We start from the raw sequence: 11,079 nt of genomic DNA on the forward strand, positions 1-11,079 counted from the left end.
TCTCTGCAGCTACTGTGGGAAGGAAGAAGGGAAGAGATCCAAGGGAAATGAGCACCTTCAGACCTGTTCCTCTGAGCCCTCTGCTGCCCACTATCTACTTAATTTAACCCTCACCCCATCCCTTTGAAATTCCAACCCAATTTTTTTCTGTTGCAGGCTTTACTCATCTAATTCTTTTTCACATTGTTGCCAGATTACTCCAGCATGAACTATCTTAAAAAAAAAAAAAAAAAAAAAAAAACACCTTTATTGTGGTATAATTCACATACTGTCCAATTCATCCATTTAAAATGTTCAATTTTCCTTTCCTTTTGTATATTCATAGATTTGTGTAACCATCACCAAAGTCAATTTCAAACATTGTTACCACTTCAAAAAGAAACTTTGGGGCTGTAGGTATGGCTCAAGTGGGAGAGCTTTTGTCTAGCAATCATGAAGCCCTGAGTTCAAACCTCAGTACCACAAAAAAAAAAAAAAAGAAAGAAAGAAAGAAAGAAAAAGAAACTCCAACCAGGCATGGAGGTGCACACCTGTAATCCTAGCTACTTAGGAGGCGACAATGGGGAGGATCTTAGTTCAAGACTGGTTTGGGCAAAAAGTTAGCAAGACTCTAGTCTCATGGTGGTGGCACATTCCAGCTGCTCAGGAAAGGTAAATGGAAGGATCAAGGGCTAGGCTGGCCCTTAAATTTGAGACACTATCTTGAATTTAGGTAAAGAAAAAAAATAAGCAAAAAAGGGCTGGGAATGTGACTTAGCAGGTAGAGCACTTGCCTAGCAAAAATATAAAAAAACAGCCAGGTCCACAAGGTGCATGGATATCATTACCAAATCAGACCTGTTTTGCCTGTCTTGAAGAATGCCAATCACTGAAAGGACAAGTTTTGCAAAAGAGAGTCAATTTATTCATGAGTTGGCCAAGCTTGAGATAGGCGACTGATTAATAAGTCTCAAATCCACCTCCTGGAGGATATGGTTTGGAGGTTTTTTTGTTGTTGTTGTTGTTTTTTAAGACAGGCAGGCTCTTGCTATTTAGCCCAGGTTGGACTTGAACTTTCCATCCTTCAGCCTCAACCTCCTGAGTGCTGGGATCATAGGTTTGTGCCACCTTACCCAGCCAGTTTGGGTATATTTAGGGGATAAAGAAACAGGGTGAGTTAAGGCACCGAGCAAGGTGAATGGCAGTGAGGCAATCAGTTGGATGCATCTGTGTAATCAGTCTTCAAGGCTCTTCATTGGTTGTATGTTCAAAAAATGGCAGCATGATCTGAAGGTAGAGTTTTAGGTCCTTTGATGTTAAAGGGTGACCCAAGGTCACCCACTGGATACTTGAGCAGGCCCAAATGAAGAGAGGGTTTCAACAAAAGTGACCTTCAGGGCCCAGAAAAGTAATGTAGGCAACTGTTAATGTCATGACCCACACTTACTTCAGCAAAGCAAGTGGGAGATTACTCAGTTATGTGACCTCCAAAATTTTGTTTTTGTTTTTTTGTTGTGCTAGGGATAGAACCCAGGGCTTCACACATGCTAGGCAAGTGCTCTGCCACTGAGCTGTATCCCTAGCTCCATTTTTAAAGTTAACTAAAAGTAGGAGAACTAGAGGATTTACTCATGTTTTCCCTCAGTTTCAGTTCCCAGTAGGAAGAGATAGAAACTTTCCTCCTGCCTGTAACCCTTACCTCCCAGCATGTCTGCCTCCAGCAACAGCTGCTGCCTCCTTACTTTTTAAGAAATGAAGATGTAGAGATTGGGAGAATTGAGGTTCAAGGTTAGCCAGGGCAAAAACATTCTCCCCTCTCAACCAATAGCTGGGCAGGGAGGCACATGCCTGTCATTCCAGTTGTGAGAGAAATGTAAATAGGACTGGGTCCAGGCCGGCCCAGGCATAAACTCAAAGCCCAACTCAAAAAATAACTAAAGCAATGACCCAAGCGTTGTATGCACATATGAATAAGAAAACAATTTAAAAAAAATAACTAAAGCAAAAAGGTCTGGGGGCATGGCTCAAGGGGGTAGAGCACCTGCCTAGTAAGTAAAAGGCCCTGAGTTCAAAGCCCAGCAAAAAGCAAAAGGAAACAAGTGTATGTTTAGGCTCCTCTAAGGGTCAGGTGTACCACACACCTCTCCTCTTGATCTCTTCCCAACAACCTCATCAAGTAGGCATGGACCCACTTCACAGATGATGACTGAAACACAGGGAACTTCAGTATCTTGCCCAAGCCACCTGATAGGTTAAAGAAAAATCTTCCAAGCACAAGTTAAATTCTCTCCCCCAAGACTTACATTTTGTTTTCTTCTTGCCTGATTAAACTTTGCAGCAAGGTTAGCTAGAAACATGCTATACTCCCTGGAGGGATGACAGCTGGAAGAGCACAGAGTAGGAATTGTCCATAACAAAAACCACCCACAGAATTTATGTTGTGATCTTTTTTCTTTTTTATTACTGGCTTTGAACTCAGGGCCTTGCATTTGTTGGGCAGATGCCTTACTACTACTAGAGCTATGCTCCCAGCCCCATTTATGTTTTGCTTTAGATTCACAGGGTTGGGACTATCACTGACCTTTGCAAAACCAAAACTAATAAATGAGTCTTGTGTCCACCTGTCTAGGACCTTGCAAAATTGCATAAAAGGCTCACACTTAGGTTTAACAGCAAGATGGTCACTGGAAGTGTTCCACTCACCATCTTCCAGTGGGCCTATTCACAAAGCTGTTTCTTCTCCCATCACTGTCTTCCGAGTCACTAGTTTTATCAGGCGGCAGCAGAATTAGATCTTTTCTCTGTTATATGTACAGTCACACAGCTGGGATTAGAACATCCACACACATTACATGAAGCAGGTGTATTATTTATAGATAGACAGCAAGGGACAGCAGAAGTCTAGGAGTCACATTAAGCCAGTGCCCCAAGGCTCAGGAAAGCTGCCTAGTGTGGATGGGGTCTTATCTGTGACTTGCACTGAGCAGGCAGCCACCAGCTGTCCTTGGCTTATACCCTCAGGCCATGTGAGGTTGGGCTAAAGCAATGAAGGACGTCTTGTTTCCAGAAGAGACTGGAACACAGCCTGGGCCGTTCTGGCCAGTCCCTCCTTGCCTCAGGATGCAGCACTTCCTGCACATTGGAGTTATTCTTGAGTACAAGCCAGAAACGGGGAGATAACTGAGATAGTCCCAGGCTACCAGAACTGCTTTGCACTATGAGAATCCAAAGCTCTTGATCTTTCCACTCTGAGAGAGTTCTCCAGGGGCCTACTTTCTCAGACCCTCACCTGGTCGTGATTGGTCATTACCATCTCCGCCTCTCCTTCCAGCAGGTGCCTGGTTCGGCCTGCACAGAAGAAGAAATTCCGCCTGGGAGTTTCTGTTCCTCTAACATCTAGCCTGAGCCCTCTCTTCACACTGACTTCCAGGCTCTAACAGACCTCACAATCCAAGCTCACAGGCCTCGTGTCCAGCAGGCATTGAACTAATTTGTTTGTCTCTTGCCTGGTCAGACTGAGATCTGACCTTATGCACCTAGGTGTCCCCAGCGCTCAGCTCTGAGCGAGACACTTAAAATGCGAAGGAACTGACTGAACGATCTAAAGGCTGCTGGGTGGGTCAGGGAACTGGAAGCCCCAGCAGCAGGTCCCTCCCACGTCCCAGGGAAAGGACGGACGGGCGGCTGTGCCTAGCACACCGGCGTCCGGCAGGTGGCGCGGTAGAGCAGAGGCCCCAGGCTCTCGGCGCGCGGTCGGAGGCGGCGGCGGAAGGTCACGCAGCTCTTTCTTCCGCCCGGGCGACCCATGCGGCCCAGCTCCGTGCATACCCGTGCGCTCTGGGTGCGCCTCTGGCTCGGATCCCTGCCCCCGCCGCGTTGCAAGCCATGGTTCTCTCCCGGGCAGCGGCCCGCAGCTATGTGGCAGCTGCCAAAGCGGCTCAGAGGCGCCACCGCGTGGACGGCACAGGAAAGTCCCCCAGTCCTCCGCCTGCGAGCCAGCGCGCTGCGCTTTACGTGCATGTGAGTGGACGGGGGCAGGGCGCAGGGCGGCAGTGGCCCTCATCCAAGTGTCACTTGTCACGCCGTGAGCTCACTCGCTGTTTTTCCCTAACCCCTAGATGAGATCTAGTATGGTTAGAGAAATGTCTTGGTCTGGAAACCTTAAGTCGCTGGTACTCACCAGCTTGGTGACCTTGACCAAGTGGTTTTCCTTCTAAGCCTCAGTTTTCTTATTGTGAAGTGGGCATTATAATCCCAGCGCGATATACCTGGACTAGAGTGGCTTAGATGTCGCAGTCACTGTTGACGAACCTCACAATGGGGACAGGGATATGTGTGATGAAGCCTGGAGGTGGCCAGGGCAGCCTCAGTTATGCATCAACCCTCACATGTCCCCCCTGTCCCCAGTGGCCCTATTGTGAGAAGCGCTGCAGCTACTGCCACTTCAATAAGTACATCCCCCGCGGTGTGGAGGAGGCGGCCATGCGCAACTGTCTGGTGATCGAGGCGCAGACGCTGCTGCGGTTCAGCGGAGTGCGACGGTGGGTATTGGGGGGTACTGTAGACAGGGTCTTGGGGATTGTTTGAGAGTGGAGTGAACATGACAGGTACAAGATATCCCAGGGGTTTCCTCCAGGTCTCACCTTTTTCATCCTCTTCCCTTAGGGTGGACTCTGTATTTTTTGGTGGTGGGACCCCCAGTCTGGCCAGCCCCCACACCGTGGCCGCTGTCCTGGAGGCGGTGGCACAGGCAGCCCACCTGCCTGCAGACTCGGAAGTCACACTGGAGGCTAACCCCACTTCAGCCCCAAGCCCCAAGCTGGCAGGCTTTGGGGCAGCGGGAGTCAACAGGTTGTCTATTGGCCTTCAGGTAACCCATGTCACCCACCCCATCCCAGGGTCCCCAGACTTTCAGGGCTGTCTCCCTTCTGGTGGTGTTCAGTCACTGGGCAAGCATGGTGAGACTTTGGTAACTGCTTAGTCCAGTTGTCTGTTGCTATACTGGTCCATAAATCAGGAGGCATGCTTTTTTTGTGTTCCAGCCCCCCATTATAGTGCCTGCCATGTAATAGGTGCTTAAAAATATTTGTTACATGATTGGAAACACAGGGAAAGGCAGGCATGTAGCTAGACCATTGTGGCATGGTAAATGCTGCCTAGAAGGGAGCTCTCTAGGGCTGGGGGGCATAGCTTAAGTGGTAGAGAGCATAGGGTGCTCACCCTGCGTTCAAGCCCCAGTAATGCTAAAATAAAATAAAATATAAACATAAACAATAAATGGAGTCTCTACAAAAGGCTTGCAGAGTACAGCCTGAAGGGCAACTCAATCTGATGAAATCATGGAAGCCTTCCTTTAGGAAGTGACCTTTGAAGAAGGAGGAGGAGGAATTCGCCAGATAAGAGGGTGTAGGAAGAAAAGACAGGATATGGAGCTTTGCATCGGGCATGGGGAGGAGGATTCTGTGACTCATTCCTTGTGATGGGAGGGGTTGGGGACAAGGCTGCCCAGTGGGACCTGAGAGCTGTGAGCAAATACGGAAGAGTTTGAGTTTTCTCCTGTAATAGGGGAGCCACTGAAGGGTGACTGGAAGGAACACATCATTTTTGAGATAGTCTTGTCAAAAATGGGTATCTTGAAACGAATTGTGAAGAAACATCAGGTAAGAGACCCTTGGGGCTAGGGGTGTGACTCAGTGCTAGAACATTTGCCTAGCATGGTCCCCTCGATCTCCAGCACCACAAAGAAAGAAAGACTTTATTTTTATGGTGAAAACAAGATAGCATGAGAACTTCCCTCTTGAGAAATTTTTATGCGTACAGTACAGTGTTGCTACTTATAATTCCAATCTCTAGCACTTATTCATTAGGAGACATTTTCAAAACCAGCTGGCCTGTACTCTGAAAAAATCAATGTCAAGTCTAAAAATCTAGAACAAAGGAGACGACAGAAGACACTGAGAGCTGAATGCAATGCATGAGCCCTGGTTGGGGAGGAAGGAAATGACAACAGTAGACATTAGTGGGGCAGCTGGCCCAACTTGAGTATGACTGTGTGTGAGATAATGGTGTGTCAGTCTTACACTTCCGGTGCTGTGTGATTGGATGTGGCTATGTAAGAGAATGCCCTTGTGTTTATTTAGGAGTTAAGGAATATTACATACACATTCTGCTGGCTAACACAGTAGCCACTAGTCTCACAGTAGCCATGTGCTGTGTATTAAGTAAGCATAAGGTGACTTCCCTTTTTTTGGCAGTACTGGGGTTTGAACTCAGGGCCTCACGCTTGCTAGGCAGGCGCTCTACCACTTGAGCCACTCCACCAGTCCTTTTTTGTGTTGGGTATTTTTGAGATCACAAACTGTTTGCCCAGGCTGGCTTCAAACCTCTATCCTCCTGATGTCTGCCTCCCTGGTAAGCTGGGATTACAGGTGTGAGCCATCAGCACCCTCTTGTGGCTCTTTAAACTTACTTAACTCACTTGTGTCTAGTACCTACAGTATTGGGCAGAACAGACATAGAAGATTTCATCAGCACAGAAAGTTCTTTTAGACATTGCTGGTCTATAGCTCACTCTTAACTAATTGAACCTAGTAACAATGATATATATGCATATTTAGAGAAAAAGTAAATGTGGCCAAATGTTGCTTTTATTTAGGCTTAAGTTGTTTCTAAATAAAGAGTAAAGCGGGAGAGGGGAAAAAATGCTGTTGAGTTTGGAGTCAGACAATCGGAAATGCCGGTCTGATTTTACAATTGTTTGGCCTCAAGCCAGTTACTTAATGTTTCTGAACCTCACCTTTCCTCATCTGTAAAAGGGAGCGAATATTGGAGGGTTATAAGGATTAAATTCAGTCTTCAGTGAACAGCCCTGGGTACTGTCTTGACTATGGCTGCTACACATCTTCCTCCCCGTTCCATGTACCCTTTCCCCATACCTGTGCCTGCAAAAAGGTGGATCATTCCCGCGTCCCTCTGAGCTGGCCACCATGCTTATACTTGACCCCTCTCTGCCCAGTCCCTGGACGACACTGAGCTGCAGCTGCTGGGGCGGACACACTCGGCCAGGGATGCCCTGCAGACGTTGGCAGAGGCCCGGCGTCTCTTCCCTGGCCGTGTATCTGTGGACCTGATGCTGGGGCTGCCAGCACAGAAGGTGGGGCCGTGGCTCGGGCAACTGCAGGAGCTGCTGCGCCACTGTGACGACCACCTCTCCCTCTACCAGCTGTCCCTGGAGCGGGGCACCGCACTCTTTGCCCAGGTACAGCAGGGCACCCTTCCTGCACCGGACCCGGAGCTTGCTGCTGAGATGTACCAGGAAGGTCGGGCCATCCTTCAGGAGGCTGGCTTCCGTCAGTATGAAGTCTCCAATTTCGCCAGGAATGTGAGTGCTGGGGCTGATGGTTTCAGGTGTGCGATGGAGGCTGAAGTGTGACTGGGGAGCCTGGGCCCTCTGAAGAGAAGAGTCCCTAACTGGGTGCGCTCAGGCCTGAGACAGTGGAACATCCTAACTAGGTGCCCATTACCTGGTCAGAGAAAGGGCATCCTCCTCTCTCTGTGCTGACTGTTCCCTCCTTCCCCACAGGGGGCGCTCAGTACCCACAATTGGACTTACTGGCAGTGTGGTCAGTACCTTGGCATTGGGCCTGGTGAGTCCCTGTGAACTGCAGAACAGATGACTCAGGAGAGGAATAACATGGCTGTGTGAACTTGGGCTACCTCTCCAAGCCTTTATTTTCTCATATAAAGTGCAGCAACAAAAAACACCCACCTTGTAGAACTGTTTCGTATGTATTTTGAGGTCCTTGAGGTACTGCCTGTCACTGTGACTCTGAATCTGTAGCATAGGTCAGAATCCCCTGAAGGGCTTGTGACAAACTAGAATGCTGGGCCTGAGCTCCAGAATTTCTGACTGGACAGGGCTAGAGTAGGGCCCAAGAATTTACATGTTCAGTGTTGTTATTTTCACGTTAAATGTTGGCCCACACGCTGAGAAACACGGATTGAAATCTGATAAGTGCAGCGTTAGCTCCCATTAATAATGTGGGGTGTTGTTGATGTTGTCAGGGGCTCATGGCCGATTTATGCCCCATGGGGCTGAAGGCTACGTCCGGGAAGCTCGGATCCAGACGCTGGAGCCTGACAACTGGATGAAGGAGGTGATGCTGTTTGGTCATGGTACCCGGAAGCGTGTCCCCCTGAGCAAGCTGGAGCTGTGAGCATCCAAGGGCACGGGGCTCTTCAGGGTCCCCCACCATCCCAGGAGCACCTATATGTGAACATCTTTGTTGCCTGTCTCGGTCCCCTCCCACCCTGTTCCAGACTGCATGATCCCTACTACCCCCCACTGACACATCCCAGCACTGGGGTTGGAGAATGGGAGAGGCATAGGTGTCCTCTCTTAAGACCCTTTGGTGACTTTTCTTTCAGGCTGGAGGAGTGTGTGGCCCTGGGGCTACGCACTGATGTGGGGATCACTCACCAGGTAAGAGACTAGAGGTTCTTGCATTCCATTTGATCCTCCTTACTCTTGCAGAATCAGTCTTTCTCTGTCTCTGTGTGTCTCTCTTTTCCCCCCTTCACTCACTCCTGTATGCCCTCCTACCCCTTCCATTCCTCTGGGTTGGCAGCTGGAGGTTGGGCCTTAGTCCAACTGAGGCCTGATGGCAGAAGCAGTAAGCAGTGTGATGCAATGGTCAGAACACTAAACTAGGGCTGCAGAGACCCTGTTCTACAGCAACCTTGAGCACAAATCCTTGAATTCAATTTTCTCAGCTTCATGGGAATAGACTCGACAAAGTGTTTGCCAATGCTTTTAAGCAGCCCTAGACCTCAGGTAGGAAGTGCAATAGATAATGTCTGATCACACTCCAAGCTGCTCTCCATGAAGTCCAGGCCCCAAAGCCGGGGCTGGGGCAGGCATACCCTCACTGGCAGGAGGTGGGGAAGAGTGGAAAAGCAGGAGACCTGACTTGGCTGGGAGGTGGGTTTTGGCCTGAATGTCCAATCATGGTAAAAGTCCCCACCTCTGTTGGCCCATGGACCTGTCCTGGTGTTCGTGAGCGTTGGCTGTTGAGATACTGGACTGGACCCTTCCTTACCCTTTACCACTCCCAGGCCACACACACAGCCTAGAGTAGCTCAGCCAGCTTGTCACCTCTGACTTTTTTTGGTTTCTCAGCACTGGCAGCGGTTTGAGCCCCAGCTAACTCTGTGGGATGTGTTTGGAGCGAGCAGGGAGGTGAAGGAGCTGCTACAACAGGGCCTGTTGCTGCTGGACCACAGGTGTGTTGGGAGCAGTGGGACAGGGGACTTAGAGGTCTTGGGGAGCCCTGACTACAGATCCAGAAGCCTGGGAAAAGCAAGAAAGACTGGCAGGGAGGGTACCTGTGGGTGATGAGGGCTTGCATGGGAAGGGTGGGCTAAAACCAGTACAATGAAGCAGTCACATTCAACCTCTTGGTTTTCTAGGGGTCTCCGCTGTTCCTGGAAGGGTCTGGCTGTGCTGGACTCTCTGCTGCTGACCCTTCTGCCTCTACTCCAAGAGGCCTGGCAGCAGAGAGTACCCTCACCTGTGACAGAAGGATGATCAGTTGTTCCTATATCCCAGGCAATGCCATGTAGACTTGGCACTGTATGCATCTCTTCTCAGCTGGCACGTGTCACCTCTGCTTCCAGTGGTCATTGCTTGGCCCTGGTATACCTAGGGGAATGACTACAGTGAGGTGAATGGTAGGACATTTCTGGTCTGGCAGCTGGCACCCAACCCAGCATCTCAGGACTCACAGACCAGCATGGGTGAGCCAGGAATTGCTCACCATCCATACCAGCTTCTGTTGGCTTTTTGACACCAAATAATGACCAGTGTTTGGAAGTCTTTCTATAGAGAATTGCCTCAGTAAAAGAAACCTTCCTCACTGGAGTGAGATCCTAAGACAGCTATATGAGTTAGGAAAACAAAATCCCCTCCAGGTATCTTAAGCAGGAAGAGATTTAATAGACCATTAGGAATTTACAAAACCATTGAGTTTAAGGCCATGTGTCTTGTAGAAATCTAAGGATTGGATTCAGGGTGATTGGTTTTAGCAAGAATACTATGTAGGTGTTGTGTAGCTCAAGATCATGATGCAAGATCCACTGTCAATGGTGCTGGTTTTGATTACTGGAGTAAGGAGGTTGATGCCCTCTTGCCCCGTTGTGCAGCTGTATTTTTTCTTGATATTAAGAAGCTTATCATCGGTGGTGTGATATCTTGGGACCAAGACAATATTCTATGCCCTGTGATCAGTTGCCCAACGATTTTAGGATCTGTTCATGGTCCTTAGTCAGTTCAGTTCTTGAGGGTTACAGAATGTTCATTTCTGACTCTGTCATTCCTATCATTAACTGGCATTTGTCCATAAAAAAGAGCTGTTATTTATTTATTTACTTGTTTGTTTTTTGGTTTATTTATCTATTTTGCAGTGCTGGGGATCAGATCCAGGGCCTTGCTCATGTTAGGCAATTGCTCTACCCCTGAGACACACTCCTGGTCTTTGCTTTCCCTCTTTTTTGAAGGGTTGATTCTCTTCACCTGGAAATTGTATTCAAGATGTTTGTGTGTGTGTGTGTGTGTGTGTGTGTGTGTGTGTGTGTGTGAGAGAGAGAGAGAGAGAGAGAGAGAGAGAGAGAGAGAGAGGGAGAGAAAGAGAAAGACATGGAGAAAGAGAGAGGGAAGGGGAGCGTTTTCCAGGGAAGAGATTCACTGAGCTACATTCTCAGTCTAGGGCTCTATAGTTTTAATACCTTCTGTCAAAGGGTACCATGATGCCAGAAGTAATTTAGGATCACTGCACATCAAGGAATGCTAGGCTCAGCCTCCAGTGAGTGATGAAGGATGGGGCTCCCCCCACCCGTCAGAGGTAAGCATGTGCATTTCCTGTTTGCCTGTGGGTGTGAATGTCAGTCCTTCTTTGACCCTGTGGTAACACAGTAAGTGTCACTCCCTCTCGTTTATTCATGAGCTATTCATCTAGCACCAGTGTTGTGCCATACACCACACTGGGCACACAGAGAAGAATAAGACCTGGCCCAGCCTTCAAGGAACTCGCTTCTGTGTTGATA

General features: G+C 48.7%; 1 protein-coding gene across 2 annotated transcripts; it reads left to right on the plus strand.

Annotated features, from left to right (window-relative positions):
- The first annotated feature begins 134 nt into the window (after positions 1 to 134).
- On the plus strand, positions 135 to 10,400 carry Rsad1 (radical S-adenosyl methionine domain containing 1). Of its 2 annotated transcripts, none has more exons than XM_020156285.2 (9): positions 135 to 3,999; positions 4,387 to 4,520; positions 4,645 to 4,849; positions 6,995 to 7,360; positions 7,562 to 7,625; positions 8,044 to 8,191; positions 8,407 to 8,461; positions 9,158 to 9,261; positions 9,448 to 10,400. In XM_020156285.2, exons 1-9 carry the CDS (start codon positions 3,865 to 3,867, stop codon positions 9,563 to 9,565), a joined length of 1,329 nt encoding a protein of 442 aa, XP_020011874.2. In that variant the 5' UTR covers positions 135 to 3,864; the 3' UTR covers positions 9,566 to 10,400. The 2 variants fall into 2 exon arrangements, with proteins under 2 accessions (XP_020011874.2, XP_073902102.1); XM_074046001.1 differs by having other exon boundaries at positions 7,202 to 7,360.
- The last annotated feature ends 679 nt before the right edge of the window (positions 10,401 to 11,079 follow it).

This window comes from Castor canadensis, chromosome 11 (assembly GCF_047511655.1).
Source record: "Castor canadensis chromosome 11, mCasCan1.hap1v2, whole genome shotgun sequence".
In the NCBI taxonomy this organism is placed as follows: domain Eukaryota; kingdom Metazoa; phylum Chordata; class Mammalia; order Rodentia; family Castoridae; genus Castor; species Castor canadensis.

Excerpts from the sequence above, each read along its gene's own strand:
- Rsad1 (XM_020156285.2), top strand. The coding sequence starts at position 3,865 with ATGGTTCTCTCCCGGGCAGCGGCCCGCAGCTATGTGGCAGCTGCCAAA. Across the intron at positions 4,000-4,386 it reads GCGCTGCGCTTTACGTGCAT|TGGCCCTATTGTGAGAAGCG; the intron begins GTGAGTGGACGG and ends CCCTGTCCCCAG. Across the intron at positions 7,361-7,561 it reads TCTCCAATTTCGCCAGGAAT|GGGGCGCTCAGTACCCACAA; the intron begins GTGAGTGCTGGG and ends CCTTCCCCACAG.